The sequence below is a fragment of the Indicator indicator genome, chromosome 30, assembly GCF_027791375.1.
Source record: "Indicator indicator isolate 239-I01 chromosome 30, UM_Iind_1.1, whole genome shotgun sequence".
NCBI lineage: Eukaryota > Metazoa > Chordata > Aves > Piciformes > Indicatoridae > Indicator > Indicator indicator.
In genome coordinates this window covers 9,313,638-9,331,374 of record NC_072039.1, presented here as the reverse complement: position 1 = coordinate 9,331,374, position 17,737 = coordinate 9,313,638, and the positions used below count along the sequence as shown (strand labels likewise).

Below are 17,737 nucleotides of genomic sequence, written 5' to 3'. Positions count from 1 at the left end.
CAACAGAGGGGACTGCTGCCTTTGCAGACATCCATCTCATGCTTAGCAGAGGAAAGAGCTTGGGCAGAACAAACACTGCTGGATCAAACAGTGGCTGATGGACAGCACCGGAGAGTGGTGGGGATGGAGTCAAACCCAGCTGGTGGCCTCTTGCAAGTGGTGCTCCCCAGGGCTCACTCCTGTTTAGCATCTTTACCAATGACCTTGACAAGGAGATTGAGAGCATCCTCAGTAAGTTTGCAGACAGCACCAAGTTAGGTGGGAGTGCTGGTCTGCTGGAGGGTAGAAAGGCCCTTCAGAGGGACCTGGACAGGCTGGGATGATGGGCTGAGGCCAGTTGTATGAGCTTCAACAAGGGCAGGTGCTGTACATGGGTCACATCAACCCATGCTCCAGGCTCAGGGCAGAATAGATGGAAAGCTGTTCAGAAGAGAAAGACCTGGGGGTGCTGGCTGAGAGCCAGCTGGAGAAAAGCCATCAGGTGGCCAAGAAGGCCAACAGCAACCTAGCCTGGTTCAGCAATAGTGTGGCCAGCAGGACCAGAGAAGGGATCTGCCCCCTGTACTCAGCACTGGTGAGGTCAGACCACCAATATTTTCCTCAGCTTTGGGCCTCTCACTCCAAGAAGGATATTGAAATGCTGGAATGTGTCCAGAGAAGGGCAAGCTGGTGAAGGGCCTTATGAGGAGCAGCTGAGGGAAGTGGTGCTCAAGGATATCGTGTAGTAGTGGCTCTAGTGGAGCTGGATAATGGTTGGACTTGATGATCTCAGCCATAGTGATTCTGTGATTCTGTAACACCTTCAAATAGTGACTTTTGGAAGAATTTCCAAAGACAAGAAAACCTGAGCAATCCTCTCTCTGGGGTGTGATGAAGTGATGAACCCCTCTGAAGGATAACCCACATGCAGGATGTCCATCATGGAAGAATCCACCACTCTCTGCCCAACCCACATTGAGCTAGGATGCCTAACTTTTATCAGCACCAAAACCTCTTCTTCAGGTTTTCCCATTCTGTCAGACCAGCTCACTGCAACTACAAAACTTCAAGGTGTTGAGGCACTACACAAAACTGCTGACAGGTGTTTATTTAAATAGCTCATATCTTTGTTTGTTTGTTGTTTTTTCCTCCTCTCAAACTACTTTTTCTTGAAGGGAAACCACAGAGAGTCAGAAAGGATAAGGAAGGAGAAGGATGTTGGAGCTATCAGCCAGTGCTCCAGGCTGGGCTGGGTTAATAGCAGTGCTATACAAATCTATTCTACTGGCTCCATGCCTGCAAACTTAAAGACAGGACTAAAGAAGGGAGGGCTGTGCAAGCCCAGCACAGTGCCCAGCCTCCTGCCCTCCTTACAGCCAGCTGATTTCCTTCCTTCAATGCAGCAGGCTTGAACCAGTTCCCTCTCCCCTCCAAAAGAGGTGAGTTTGTCCAGGCATTAATCAGAGCAAAGCAAGTGCTAGTCAAACCAAGCTAGGAACAACCCCAACCTGACTGCTCATTAGCAAGTACCTGCTCGTCTCCCAAGGAGCAGAACAGCTACAAGGCAACTGGGATCTGAGAAAGGTGTTCATTAAACACCACAGTGCCCAGCACAGAAGCAGCAGCCTTCCTCAACTGTCATGTCAAGGCACAGAGTTGGCCAGACAGCTCACGAGAGCAAACTCTGCTCCCATCATCCCATTTCCTCAGAAGAGTCTTCTGCTCTCCCCAGATCCTCTTGGGACTGGAAGCACAGCAGGACTTTGATTTCAGGACCCCAGAAATCTTAGTGAGCTGTGAGGACTTCTCCCCACCTCATCCTCCCTCCCTGTGGGATTCAAACACATGAGCTGAAGCTGGGGGCTGGTGCTGGGGAAATCAGGACCAGCAACGCCCCAGAACCTCACCAAACCCTCTTGGCTCAGCACAGCTGATCATAGAATCATAGAACTGTTAGGGTTGGAAGGAACCTCAAGGATCATCTAGTTCCCATCCCCCTGCCATGGGCAGGGACACTTCACACTAGATGCTCATCTATATAGCTTCTACAAAAGCAGTTGCAGCAGCAGGGCTTGTCTGGCCAGCAGTGCTACTGCAGGTGGGAAGCCTCTCTCTCTCCATGCACAGGCAAAGCCAGACACCAGGCAGTCACTACCCGTGGTCATTTAGAGGCACTGACAGAGCTGCATTCTGGAGCCTCAAAACCCAGCAACTCAGACATGTGTGAATGTATTTACATATGAATGCAAGACATCCCTGGCAGCAATATTGTCTGCCAGTCCTCAGCTGTTCTTTGGAGCCCAAAGCACAGGACTCCATCAAGGGCTCTACAAGACCAGCCTGGATGCAGAAGGCAGCGAACAGCAACTTTTCAGCTGCTCTTCTCCAGAGATAGGGAGACAAGGAGAGGCTGGGTGCAACCATGTGTGTGAGGGCAGGGAATCACCATCCTGGAATACCACACCTCTGGGAACCCAACAGGCAGCCTCTTGTCAAAGCCAGAAACCCTCTTCTGTTTTGTGTCCAGTTCTGGGCTCCTCAGTTTAATAAGGACATTGAGATACTTGAACATGTCCAGAGAAGAACAACGAGGCTGGGGAGAGGTCTGGACCACAGCCCTGTGAGGAGAGGCTGAGGGAGCTGGGACTGTTTAGCCTGGAGAGGAGGAGGCTCAGGGGAGACCTCATTGCTGTCTACAACTACCTGAAGGGAGGTTGTAGCCAGGAGGGGGTTGGTCTCTTCTCCCAGGCAAGCAGCAGCAGAACAAGAGGACACAGTCTCAAGCTGTGCCAGGGGAAGTTTAGGCTGGAGGTGAGGAGAAAATTCTTCACAGAAAGAGTAATTGGCCATGGAATGTGCTGCCCAGGGAGGTGGTGGAGTCCCCATCCCTGCAGGTGTTCAAAAAAAGCTTGGATGTGGCACTTGGAGCCATGGTTTAGTTGTGAGGAGGTGTTAGGTAATAGGTTGGGCTTGATGATCTCTCAGGTCTTTTCCAACCTGGTTGATTCCATGATTCTTAATCCGAACCTTTGATGCTCAGTGTAAAGTTTGAGCTTCTCTGACAAATGGCCATGGGGTCTGTGCTCTGGAGATGAGCCATCTCTTTCAAAGCCCAGTGTGCAGCAGTGATTCTTCCATCTGTAGGATGTGAGCACAGCCCACTGTGGAGAACAGCAGCACTGGCTAGAGACCAGACCTGCACTGAACTAATAATGCTCCCCAAGCTACTGCTTGATCTGAGCAGGAGCTGACTGTAAAACAAATCCTCCCAGGCAAGTCCTATCTTCAGATTAAGGAGTGATTGACTGGAACCTATTGGCAGCCAGAACATCTATCACCCATGCCAGGCCATCTGCAAAGTTGCTTCTCTCTGCCACCACCTAATCACACCCTACCTACAGCTATGCTCTGCCACCTTTATCCTCCTCCTTGTGTTTTCTAGGTGACTTCTGCTTTATCAAAGGTCCTTCCGCATCACTGAGCTCCTCAAGATCCCATGACATGAATTTCTGGAGCTGCTTGTCCACACCAGCCTGCCAGCCTGGACCCACAAGGCTCCAGGGAGACCTTACTATAGCCTTTCAAGTACTTAAAAGGGCTAAGAAAGATGAAGACCTTTTGAGCAGTGCCTGTTGTGATAGGACAAGCAGTAAGGGGTTTAAATTAAAAGAGGTGAGATTCTGACTAGATACAAGGAAGACAATTTTTACACTGAGGATGGTGAGACACTGGCCCAGGTTGCCCAGAGAGGTAATGGAACCATTCCAGGTGAGGTTGGTTGGGGCTCTGAGCAACCTGCTCTAATTGAAAACATCCCTGCTGACTAGAAGTTGGACTAGATGAGCTTTAAAGGTCCCTTCAACCTAAAACATTCCAGGAATCCACACCACAGCCAAGGCAGCAGGCAGGGGATTGTTTGTGGTCTTGATCCTATCCCAGTGCAAAGTAAAAAGCCACCACACAGCTTAACTGCAGCCTCACCTCCAACTTCCCTGAGACATTCTAAGAAATCAAACTGAAATGCCAGAACTGTAAAATGTTCACAGACCTAAATCTCCAGAAACCCACACAGGGCCAGGCTCAGCAGTGAGCTGAACAACTGACAGCTGCAAACCCAGCAGGAACTCACACAACTGCCCTTCTCCACCTTTCACAGAATCACAGAATCAATAAGGGTGGAAAAGACCTCAAGGATCATCAAAGTCCAGCCTGTCACCCAAGACCTCATGACTACTAAACCATAGCACCAAGTGCCACATCCAAGCTTTTTTTGAACACCTCCAGGGATGGTGACTCCACCACCTCCCTGGGCAGCACATTCCAATGGCTGACAACTCTCTCTGTGAAGAACTTTCTCCTCACCTCCAGCCTAAACCTCCCCTGGCACAGCTTGAGACTGTGTCCTCTTGTTCTGGTGCTGGCTGCCTGGGAGAAGAGCCCAACCCCCTCCTGGCTACAACCTCCCTTCAGGTAGTTGTAGACAGCAATGAGGTCACCTCTGAGCCTCCTCTTCTCCAGGCACAGATTTCCAAATCCACCTTTGCACTAGGAATTCAGGATAAACATGAGTGGTTATGGCTGGCTGGACTTGCCAGCACCGACACCAGGCACTTGCCACTGCCACAGATGCCTGAAGTGAGCATCCTGAGACACGACCACAGCCCTCTGCTCCGCTGCAGCCAGCCCAGGGTGAATGGCCAACCTCCAAGCCAGGTTTTGCCCATTAAACACGCAATGTACAAGCCAGCTGCTTGCACCTGTGTGTTTTACAAGCAGAGGGAGGGCATTTAGAGATTTAAGCTTGAGAAGATTTAATTTAGACCATCCAACACAGAGCAGCAAGTCGGTGCTCTGGGCAAGGAGAAAGCAAGGTAGTTAATGAAAGCCTCCTGTGCTCCCAAGCAGAAGCAAGGTGGGAGCTCCCAGGCATCACCTGCTTGTGATTTCACCTGATGGAGATGCTAATAAGGATCTATTTTTTCCTTTAATTTAAACTATGCCTGTTTATGTGCTGCTGACTGGAAAGGGCAGTGAATTAAAGTGCACATGAAAGAAAATCATAGCCCACAGCACTTGCTCTCAAACACTCTTTTAAGTCTGCTTGATGAAAAGCTGCCATATTTTGCCACCCAGCACAATCAGCTCTGCTATGACTTCTTTTGTTTGGAGTACCCACCTCCAAAGTCATTAAATACTTGCTTCTTAATGAGAACAGAGTTGGTTTGGGCCTATGAATCACTTAAATACCATCTGCCAAAGACAAAAATATCCCCCCCCAAAAAAACAACAAAACAAAGAAATTCAAAGCCCTGAATTCCCCCAACTCCTTTTTGCATATATTCCCCCCTGGTTTCAGTTTGAGAGAGAAAAGTCATTTGTATAATCCATCAACAGGAGCTTTCTCCTAGGGGAAGTGAGAACAGACCACAGCAAAGGCTCCTCTTGGCTTTGACTTGCAAAAAAAACCACTTCATGGCCTGCTTTGAAACAATCCAGTCAGCGGGATATGAGCTCTGCATATTGGTGTTGCCCCAGATTGTTTTGTTTTTATTCATAAGATTACTTTGGTGGAAAACAGGCTGACTGAAGCTTAATTTTACTAGCAATTGTTAAATAATTCAATACCCATCTTTGCTGTCTCTTTAATGCCGCGGAAAAATCAAAACCCTTCACAAATTAAAGTCCAAATCCTGTTTACTCTTTCATTTTCTAAAGCAACTTTGACATCAATAAAGGCTGGGTTTTTGTTTGTTTGTTTGTTTGTTTTTGTGACTTGGGCTCAGATTAAAGGTTCTGTCAATGGGAGTATTTATTTTACAGGTTTTTTAAAAAAAATAGGAGCATGCTTTTGGGTTTTTTCTTTGTTTGGTTGGGTATTTTTCTATCCCCTCTTTTCACTCAGAACATTTCTCATATGCAAAGCTTTAAAAACACAAAGGCAAACGTTTCCAGCATGGCCAGCTTGGATTGTAAATGGATTACAAGAACATTTTATACTAATAAACTATGAGTCACTCTGGGAAGGAGGTTTTGCTCCCTTTCCTGCACCTTCTGTTCACCTCCTGAAGGGCCAAGCACACAGGCTGTATGTCTCTCACCCAGTTTTAAAGGCTCTTCAGGAAGAGGCTCTGCTGACTTTGGTGCTCCAAGAAGGGCTTCAGCTGTTCCCTGCAACAACTTGGCAAGCCAGGGTGCTTTCCATGAAAACAAGCCCCCACTCAAGGTTGTGAAGAATTGCTGGATACAACAGGGTCACCAAGCTGGCCTGAAGGCTCAAGGGCTGTGTGGGGCTCCTCTCTTTCAGGGGAAACACAGTCTTCCATGGGACAGCCATGTAACACTGCACCCAGATCCTGCTCCATACTTCAAAAGGATCTACCTAGGAAGTGCACAAATGCTGCCTTCTCAAGGTCACTTGGTCAAAACAGTCCATTCAGGTCCCTCTATTGTGTCTGTACCATGACACACTGACATCTATGATGACAATGTTGTCCAGGATGCTCAGCAGCTGCAGAAACACCTGACCCTGTGTTCCAGAAACACCTGACCCTGTGTTCCAGAAGCACCTGACCCTTTGCTCCAGAAGCACCTGACCCTTTGCTCCAGAAGCACCTGACCCTGTGTTCCAGAAGCACCTGACCCTTTGCTCCAGAAGCACCTGACCCTGTGTTCCAGAAACACCTGACCCTGTGTTCCAGAAACACCTGACCCTTTGCTCCAGAAACACCTGACCCTGTGTTCCAGAAACACCTGACCCTTTGCTCCAGAAACACCTGACCCTGTGTTCCAGAAACACCTGACTCTTTGCTTCAGAAACACCTGACCCTGTGTTCCAGAAACACCTGACCCTGTGTTCCAGAAACACCTGACCCTTTGCTCCAGAAACACCTGACCCTGTGTTCCAGAAACACCTGACCCTGTGTTCCAGAAACACCTGACCCTTTGCTCCAGAAACACCTGACCCTGTGTTCCAGAAACACCTGACCCTTTGCTCCAGAAACACCTGACCCTGTGTTCCAGAAACACCTGACCCTGTGTTCCAGAAACACCTGACCCTTTGCTCCAGAAACACCTGACCCTGTGTTCCAGAAACACCTGACTCTTTGCTTCAGAAACACCTGACCCTGTGTTCCAGAAACACCTGACCCTTTGCTCCAGAAGCACCTGACCCTGTGTTCCAGAAACACCTGACCCTGTGTTCCAGAAGCACCTGACCCTGTGTTCCAGAAGCACCTGACCCTGTGTTCCAGAAACACCTGACCCTTTGCTCCAGAAACACCTGACCCTGTGTTCCAGAAACACCTGACCCTTTGCTCCAGAAACACCTGACCCTCTGCTCCTGAAACACCTGACCCTCTGCTCCTGAAACACCTGACCCTTTGCTCCTGAAGCACCTGACACTTTGCTCCAGAAGCACCTGACACTTTGCTCCAGAAGCACCTGACCCTGTGTTCCAGAAACACCTGACCCTGTGTTCCAGAAACACCTGACCCTTTGCTCCAGAAACACCTGACCCTGTGTTCCAGAAACACCTGACCCTGTGTTCCAGAAACACCTGACCCTGTGTTCCAGAAACACCTGGCCCTTTGCTCCGGAAACACCTGGCCCTGTGCTCCAGAAGCACCTGACCCTGTGTTCCAGAAACACCTGACCCTTTGCTCCTGAAACACCTGACCCTTTGCTCCAGAAACACCTGACCCTTTGCTCCAGAAGCACCTGACACTTTGCTCCAGAAGCTTTTCTCTAGCTTACAGAAAAATCACACAGCTTCTAGGGTCCACTTGGAAACATGTTGGTGTTTGGTGTCTACCAGGTTTCAGCTTCTGGATGGAGCCAATGTTTGCAGTGCCAAAGACAGTCTTACCAAAATAAAAGGATCTGAAACAAGATGCAGCACTAGCATGTGGAGATACCTGCTCACACAGAATCACAGAGGTTGGAAGGGACTTCCAGAGATCACTGACTCCAACCCCCCTGCCAAAGCAGGATCACTTAGGTTAGTCTGCACAGGAATGCATCCAGGTGGGTTTTGAATGTCTCCAGAGAAGGAGACTCCACAACCTCTCTGGGCAGTCTGCTCCAGGCCTCCAGCACCCTCACTGTAAAGAAGTTTCTCCTCATGTTGAGGTGAAATCTTCCATGTTCAAGTGTGAACCTGTTGTTCCTACTGTGCACCACCAAAAAGTGCCTGGCCCCCTCCCCTTAACACCCACCCCTCACGTATTTATAGACATCACACAGGCTACTGCTGAACCAGCTCCATATGCTTAAGCCTCAGGTGCACCCTCAGCAGAGGCTTTGCAGGTTTCTCAGCTGATGATACAAATCTGTTCATCTTGTAAAACCTGGCACTATTACCAATGATTAGACACCCTCTTTTTACACTATTGCACTAAATTATGTAACATTAAAAATGACCACATGAGGAATTCATCATGGAAAGGTAGGATCTAGCTGGGGATGTCCCTGCTCACTGCAGGAGAATTGGACTAAATGACCTTTAGAGGTCCCTTCCAACCCAGCACATTTCTATGACAGCAGCAATCTGAGCTTCAAACCTGCTTCACAGCAGGTTTCTACCACCACAGGGAACCTCTGCCTAGTTTAAGAGCTGAAAATTAGCATACTAGTGAGTGAGTCACTTTGTATCATGAGTTGGGGTTCATTTCTCCCCAATAGCTTTAACATTTAAAAAAAAAAAATATCAAGAAAGTAAATTAAATGTTTGGGGTTTTTAATTTGTGGCCTCAAGGCAACACCCAAAATAATTCATGACTACAAGAAAAAGCCCAAATTGAGGGAAAAAAAAATCTTGTCAAAATCCTGGGTGTAATTTAACCCAAAGATGGATGAGGAAGGTATTGATGCCTCGATTCTGACTCAAATCTTCCCTTTCCTGGATTATGAACCCAAATGAAACATTGATGAAAAAAATCCCTCCATTCCCTCTGTCACCTCCTTTTCAACGTTGCAGAGACCTCCATTCTGACCCATGCCAGCCAGGAGTGACCAGACCTTAAGTTTAAGAGCCATATACTTGGAAACACCAATCTCCACCAAGTGCACTAAGGATGGCTGGGGTTTGAAGTAGCACAGAATCACAAAACCATTCAGGTTGGAAAAGACCCTCAGGATCATCCAGTCCAACCAAGAGCCTTGCTCTGCAATGCTTACCCCTAAACCATATCCCCAGGCACCAAATCCAAATGACCTTTAAACACATCCAGGATTGGTGACTCAACCGCCTCCCTGGGCAGCACATTCCAGTATACTGGAAGATGTCCAGAGAAGGGTGACGAAGATGGTGAGGGGCCTGGAGCACAGCCCTGTGAGGAGAGGCTGAGGGAGCTGGAGGTGTTCAGCCTGGAGAAGAGGAGGCTCAGGGCAGACCTCATTGCTCTCTACAATCACCTGAAGGGAGGTTGTAGCCAGGTGGGGGTTGGTCTCTTCTCCCAGGCACCCAGCAGCAGAAGGAGGGGACACAGCCTCAAGCTGTGCCAGGGGAGGCCTAGGGTGGATGTTAGGAGGAAGTTCTTCACAGAGAGAGAGATTTGCCATTGGAATGTGCTGCCCAGGGAGGTGGTGGTCAGGGTTGTTGTCCCTGGAGATGTTCAAGAAGAGACTGGATGAGGCACTTAGTGCCATGGTCTAGTTGATTGGATAGGGCTGGGGGATAGGTTGGGCTGGATGAGCTTGGAGCTCGCTTCCAACCTGGTTGATTCTATGATTCTATGTCTGACCACTCTTTCTGTGAAAAGTTTTTTTTCCTAAGGTCCAGTCTTAATCTACCCTCCTGCAGCTTGAGGCTGTTCCCTCTTGTTCTATCACTAATAAATATGCAAAGGTTTGCATGAGAAGATCACTGCAGAAGCTTCCCTTCCAGAGGCACTAACGAAACCTTGCCTGTGGGAGAAGGTCCAGATTGTTCTCATGCTGGACTAGGGTCTGGCCCAACATACTTTGAGGCCAGAGGGCTTTTGCCATAAACCTGAGAGCAGGATGCTGACCCCCTGGACATGCAACCACAGCAAGCATAGGGCCTGGAGGAGAATCAGACTTCAAGGAAGAGAAAGCACTTGGGTGGTCAACACAGAGCTTTGCTTTTTTTTGAGATGCTTAAGAAAAAAGGGCTTTAGAGACTGTGATGGATCATAAATATCTTTGTGTTTGATGAAAATCTTATATGCAGCCACTGAGGAGCTCCACACCCGTTCTGCAGCTGCTGTGACATTCACACACAGCCCTCTATCCCATCTCTCTAAGCAAACACCTGCTTACAAGTATCTCCTCAGACATACCAGGTGAGGTCTCCAAATGCAAGTTAGCATTATCACCCCATGTCTGGCTCCTATGGAAATCAGCTTTCTCCTTGACTTCCAAAGCAGCCACAGCAGAAGAGGAAGAACATTCTACAACTGTCTTCATACAGAAACGGGAATCTCCCCAGGGTTTGTCAATGCCAAAGTCAGGAAGCACTAATTTTAAAGATATCCAGCATTCTGCACAGATTGTTTTCTGGGGAGTTTGAGGTTCTTTTTTTTTCAAAGCAAACCAGCAGAAACTCAGGAAATAATCCCTGAAATTCTGCCCTTGCCTCACGTTATCACCTGTGTTTAACAGACTGCAACATCTCTGAGCTGCTGGATGCCTCCAGATAAACTGCCACCCTGAGCAGTCCAATGCTGCTGAAAACATCCCTAACAGCTCAAGCAAGCCTGTCTAAATCTCTCTGCTGATGCTAATCCTGCACAGTGGGGGTGTGCTACAGGACCAAGTTGTCCCAGGCATGAGGATCCCCTTGCCTCATTTTCTGTGGCTGTAGAGGTTATTTCCAAGAGCTCTTTTCCTCCTGTGGCGGTTTCAGTGTTTGTCTATACCCTGTGTAGATGAAAGCTTCAGGCTGCAACAGGTCCCTGGAAGATGTCTTAGTGATTGAATTAAAACAGGAAAGAACACATCTTCTACAAGGGCTTGTAGTGATAGGAGGAGGGGCAATGGTTTGAAACTAGAGCAGGGTAGATTTAGGTTGGACTTAGGTTGAACACTGGAACAGGTTGCCTGGGCAGGTGGTGGAATGTCTCCAGGGAGAGGGCCTCAAGATCAGGCTTGATGGGGTTCTGAGCAACTTGATCAAGTTAATGATGTCTGACTAATGATGTTCAGCTGGAAGAAGGTAGATTTAGGTTGGGTATTAGGAAGAAATTCTTTACAGTGAGGGTGGTGAGACACTGGAACAGGTTGCCCAGGGAGGTGGTGGATGTCCTGTTCCTGGAAGTGTTCAAGGCCAGGTTGGATGAGGCTTTGGGCAACCTGGGCTAGCAGAAGGTGTCCCTCTCCATGTCAGGGTAGTGGGAACTAGACGATCTTTAAGGACACTTCCAACCCAAACCATTCTATGAATCTATGTCCTTGCTCACTGCAGGGGGGTTGGACAAGATGACCTTCAAGGGTCCCTTCCAACCTGATGCATTCTAAGACTTGATGATTGAATTAAAATCAAATAACAATTAGGGGGGGGAAAAAAACACCACCTAAGACATTTAAAATAAAAAAAAAAATTTCCATGCTTCTGAAAGCCATCAGGGGTGATGGTTGTTGGAAGCACTAAGGAAACCCAATAGCTAGTGGTTTCTGGAATTTAATAGTATAGGATATTTATATAAATATATATATATAGTATAGAATACATTATATATATCATATATATAATATATATAATGTATGAATGTATGTACACACATATAAAATATATTAATGTGTATAAATAAATAAATAAATAAAACTCACACCACACAAATTCCTATGGTCTTAGTGCAAACAAAATGCACAGCAACCAGAATGGGAGATGTCAGCAGCACTTGCAGTCTGTGGCTGAGCACAGTTTGCATTCACTACCACAAGTATTTTGCTAAGCAGCAAACTGTGTTGTACTCAACAACCTAACCCCCCCAGCTGCCTTTTTTCCATCTCAACCTCTGCATCATTGACACAACCAGGATGAGAGTTGGCTCTTTCATAAATAGGTGGCTAGAGCAAGCTCCTTAGCATTTGTGAGGCTGAGATAACAGGTAATTGAGTGGGTTAATTCAAATGATTTCCATCTCTGAAACACCCCATACCTAACAGCCTTTCTATTCTTTCACAATCCATAACTCTCAAAACTGATTTCCCTCCTCACAGTGATCTTAATACTAATTAAATGAGCTTTTGTCTTCCAACACCAGTAAAGATTAAATACCACATAAAACAGCTGCAGCAAAGAGCCATCCAAAGTCCAATTTAACCTGCTAGCTGGTTCCCAGCTGGCAGCCTATGCACTGCATGCTTGGAAAGAGGCTTTTTGGTCATCTCTGGAGCCACTTGAGAACTTCTCCTTCAGCCCCAACACATTACAGGGGGTTGCTAACTAATGGAGCCATTCAGCAGGGCTTTTTTCCTCCTGGACTCAACTAATCCACCCTGCACAATGTGCAAAATACAAAGAGAAAGTCAGGAAATGCATTATATTCTAAATAAGCTATTGTTTGGGAACAGTGAGGTGACAGCACTGTCAATGGACTCATCAACCCAGCAGCAACATCCAAGTTTCTTTTCTCTCTGCTGGGATATGCAAACCACTGCCAGTAGAAAAGCACAACAACCCCAATTTCCATGCCCAGGTAAGTGTCCCTTGTCTTCAAGGCTGCTTAATATGCACTATCTGCTTGCTTGGCTTCTTGGAGAGACACAGATGCAAGAGTGCATTTAATTGTTTTCCAGAATCAGACCCCTGGAGCCATCAATATCTCACATATGTAATTATAAATCATGACTCTTCCAACTGAAGCACAATCAGCACATCTAGCCATAAATCTTCCAGAGATCAGCAACTTCTCCGAAGCTGCTTTTTGACAAAACCTGATGCAGCATGAACAAATCAGGCAGAAGAAAGTGCTGGCACTGAGGTTTGCAGACCACCGGTGCTGCAGCTCTGGACAGGCTCCAGACCCCAAGAAGCCCCCAGTGCCCTGTGCTCTGCTAGGTGGAAAGTGAATCATTTCTGGAGATCATGAGGAAGTGGATCCTACCCTGGGGTAATCCCAGTCCAGATCAGGGCAGCAATCTGGACAGGCTTCAGAATCCAAGAAACTCCCAACACCCCACATTCTGCTAGGTGGGAAATGAACCATTTCCATAGATCATGAGAAAGTGGATCCTACCTTGGAACAATCCAAGCCCAGATCAAGTCACCAATCTGCAATTTCACAGCTTTCCCAAAGACCTTTTCTGGACTTCCCCCAGGACATGGAAAATAACAGCTCTTCTATTTTCTGCTGAGGCACAGGTTTTCTGGACTCTCAGAAAACTCTGATCAATGCATATCCTTAATGACAGAGGACTGGATAAGTCCTGGCTACATTTGTTAGAGCAAAGTATGTCCAGATATGGAATCACAGAACCACAGAATGAGGGTTTGGAAGGGATCTCTGGAGATCATTGAGTCCAATCCCCCTACCTGAGCAGACTGACCTGGAGCAGGTTGCACAGGGTGGCATGCAGCTGGGTTTTGGATGACTCCAGACAAGGAAACTCCACCACCTCTCTGGCCAGCCTGTTTGAGACCCCTACCACCCTGAGAGTAAAGAAGCTCCTCTGCATGTTTAGATGGAACTTTCTATGTTTTCCTTCACTGAAAGAGTTCTCAAACATAGGAATGGTCTGGACCAGGGCAGTGTCACCATCCTTGGATGTGTTTAAATGGTGTCTGGACCTGGTGCTGAGGGACATGGTTTAGTGCTGACCTAGCACTGCTGGGTTGAAGGTTGGACTGGATGATCTTGAAGGTCTCTCCCAACCAAATCTATTCGGTGTTTTTATGTCCAAGCAATGTAAGCATGTATCCATTTATACACACACATTAGCACCACCTCAACTAGGAAATCAAAACATCTCTGCCAGAGCTCATGCTGCTGAAGATCAGGCTCTGTGTGATGACCATTTCAAATGTCACTTACTATCTGCCTCTTTTGAGAGAACCAATTTAGACATGACACATTACCCTGTAATCACAATTTATCTTCTGGGCAGAGGTAGTCAGAGGAAGCCTGTAAGCCTGGCAAGGAAAGCCTTGCTATGAATTGCAGGACAACTGAGTGCTAAGGTTGAGGGGATCTTTGTGTACCAGGATTTAAATGTTAATGGGGGGGAAAAATACAAGAGAAGATGCAATATGAATACAAGTATTATACCAGCATCCCTCCTGGGCACTAAGAGAGACTACTTCTTATGGAGAAGCTGCTGGACAAAGCAGGTGCCTGGAGCACGTTTGAGACTGGGCCATATTTCAGATGGGTTTCATGCCATCAGCTCTCTTTGCCTGGATAATTATATCTTGTGAATTATCCATGAGAGAAAATTGCCTCCAAACGGATTCGCACAGCTGTCTGTCTGCTTTCTGCTGCTGAGTCTTTGGTAGGGGCTGCCACACTGGAGCCTCCTTCACAGGCAGGGGAACCTCTCTTGGGGCTGCCACAATCCCCATGGCACCAGGAGAGCAAAGCCAATAAAATAAAAAGGAATGAAGTGCCTTACTTCACTGTCACTCTTTTATCATAAAAAGTCTCTAAAAAACTCACGTCCCTCTGTGCACTATCATCTCAGAATCTCTTCTAAGCCCATGCATAATTACATGGAGCAGTGCACTGGCATCCCTTTCATGCAAATATTGCCACAAAATGCAGAGTTTTCACAGCATTATATGACAGGAAAAATAACTGCACTCATTTATTTCTGGCCCATATGTGGTTACACGACATAATGCAATCAGACAGTATTTTTCATTTGCTTTTTGTTGTGGACACTACCCATTCATCTTTCTCATAATCCTTCCCCCAGTGCATGTTAACAATGTTATTTTAGTAAGTTGCTTAATTATTTAACATCCCTGGGAGGCTCCTGGGGTTGTTACAGGAACCTTTTTCCAGAGCACACTTCAGAGGCAGTGCCCTTCCACCCCAGCTCCCTTCAATCCCTGAGCCCTGATTCCTGCACACCATGGCACCATCCACGTTCCAGATGCCTTTAGCCAAGTGCATGATCACAACATGCATCCTTGATGCTGCCAGCTGAGTGTCTCCACAAGCCTCCTCTGATCTCCAAATCACTGATGCTTCAGCTCAGCAGAGCTGAAGAGCTGAGCAGGATTATAGAGCTGCAGATGCTGTGGGGCTCACGGGACATCACCCGCTCTAAGGTTATGTCTCTGAAAGGAGATGCAACTGGTTGCAGGAACCCCAGAGCAGACTGACAGACCTCTCACACCTCCCAGCTCCTCCTAAGCAGTAACTGCTTGCAATCTGCTCAAGGTCCTGTCCACGTTTTAGCAACATCTACCAGACTCATAGAATTGTTTCAGTTGCAACAGACCTCTAAGATCAGCAAAGTCCAACCATCCACCTAACACCACCATGCTCACTAAACATGCCCACAGAGCAAACAGCCAGAACAACTTGCCAGCCTTTCCCTTCTACACACCAGCTCCTTGAACCAGTTCAGCAGCCTGCATTTGGTTAAAATAACTATTTATTCCTCAAAGACTTGATTCCTGTCCAGAATAAACTGTCAGTTCCTTCACTAATGGTTGAAATTGCTGTCTGGAACAAGGGAGCCCAAAGGAATAAAACAGGTCTCAGTGCAAATGAGAACAGACCTCATTTCAGCTTCCAGGGAGTACATCATTGAGCAAAGCAGAGATATTTTGGTTCAGGATTCAGATTAGATGTGAATTGGACATAATCATCTGTTACATGTCTGAGGACAAGCCTTCTCCAGATTAACCATGTTAGGAGCAACACATCTTATTTGCCTGGCCAGAAAACCACTGCTGATCACAGCATCACTTCTGATACTATTGGGCTGCCAAGGCAAAATCCCTGACCTCTGCACACTGAGCAGCCCCACTCTCCCTATTCCCTCCCCTCTCCTGCTTTTGTTTTGTTCAAAGGGAATTGCCCCACACCTGTAATCTGGAGGGGCTGAGGCAACAATTCAGAGCTGCTGACACTGTAAGCTGAAATGTTAAAACCACCTAAAATCCATTTTCTACAAAGTTTGCCCCTGAAAGCAGATATATTTTTTATTCCAGGAGATGTACTTTTTATTCCAGGAAAACCAACTCTCTACTTCATGAATTCACACTCAGTTCATTACACAGGAATAATCACCTCATTCCTTATGATTTGCCAAAGCTTAATGCTGCAATTAAGGTAAAGTGACTTTGTCATAAGCAGTTAAGTGTAAGACTGTACAAATCTGCAGTCCCTCTACTTCTCCAGTGGTTCTGCACCTTGCTACCAAATAATGGCCCTCCCCAAACCCTTACACTGCAGCAAAACCCTTCCTGGCTTGTGTTACAGCCTCCCTGAGATGTTAAGATGCTACACCCATGTTTAACCTGAAGAAAAGGAGGATAAGGGGAGAACTTGTGCTCTGCAGCTCAAGTTGCAGCAGGGAAGGTTTAGGTTGGAAAACAAGAAAGAATTGTTCCCAAAAAGGCCTGGAATCAGCCACCCAGGGAAGTGGTGGAGTCCTTTATTTAAAATATGTGTAGATGCATTGCTGAGGGGGGCCACAAAGATGATCAGAGCACCTCTCTTATGAAGACAGGCTGAAAGAATTGGGGCTGTTCAGCCCAGAGAAGCGAAGGCACCATGGAGACCTTACAGCTGCATTTCAATATCTGAAGGGGACCTACAGGCAGGCTGGAGAGGGACTCTTCAGATGGGCCTGGGGGGATAGGATGAGGGGCAATGGTTTGAAACTGGAGCAGGGGAGATTTAGGTTGGACATTAGGAAGAAGTTATGCACAATGGAAGGGGTGAAACACTGCAACAGGTTGTCCAGGGATGCAGGTGAGGATCCATCCCTGGTGACGTTCAAGACCTTTGAGGGAGACGTTCAAGACCTTTGAGGGAGACGTTCATGACCTTTGAGGGAGACGTTCAAGACCTTTGAGGGAGACGTTCAAGACCTTTGAGGGTCCCTTCCAACCCAATGCAACCTGTGAATAGTTCAGTGGTTACAAGGCAGTGCTGGGTTAACAACTGGTCTCAAAAGATCTTAAAGGTTCCTTCCAACCCAACAGTTCTATGATCCAACCTCTCTAAGCTGGCTTCCTCACTTGATCTTTCTACTTTTTGATCCATGGGAACTCAGTGAGGGAGAGCAAGGAGCCCTGGGCTCTGTGACATACCTGATAGGCAGCGAGGGGTCTCCAGCATCCCACCAGTCCTTGGGGGGGCTGATGTACATGCACCACAGCTCCCAGCTGTACCCATGGGCAGAGTTCTCATAACGCTGCACCTCGAAGTTGTCCTGCTTGATGTTGTCTATGGAGGGGAGAATGACCCTCCTCCGGTTTTCCTGGATCCGTGAGAGCACTGGCTCAGCCCTGGGAAAACAAATAAAAGCACAGGCAGAGACTGTTAATTTCTCCCCTAGTTTGCAGATGGACATTGGAGCTTTTATGTGCACTTAAATGAGGGTAAGAAAGCAGGTGTTCTCGTCACCATTCAATAACCAGAAGGGAATAAGGTGGACTCCTCTCTGATCTCATTCAAAGGTGGCATCATGTCTTCAGAAAGACACAACAAAACCCATGAGGAGTCTGGAGACTGTCATGAGGTTCCAGATTCACACAGCCACTGTCTCACCCTTCCACTCTGCAGGTAATTGCACAGACATTCCCATGCTGCCATTCCTGCATGAAAACACACTCCCC

At 47.3% G+C, this 17,737-nt stretch overlaps 1 protein-coding gene across 1 annotated transcript in view; it reads right to left on the bottom strand.

The window, feature by feature from the left end:
* The window catches only part of GALNT17 (polypeptide N-acetylgalactosaminyltransferase 17), a 267,793-nt gene that overhangs the window by 148,492 nt on the left and 101,564 nt on the right, over window positions 1–17,737 (bottom strand). The window contains exon 5 of the mRNA XM_054394274.1: window positions 17,210–17,407. Within this exon, the coding sequence (XP_054250249.1) occupies window positions 17,210–17,407 (198 nt within the window). The remainder of the gene's footprint in view (window positions 1–17,209; window positions 17,408–17,737) is intronic.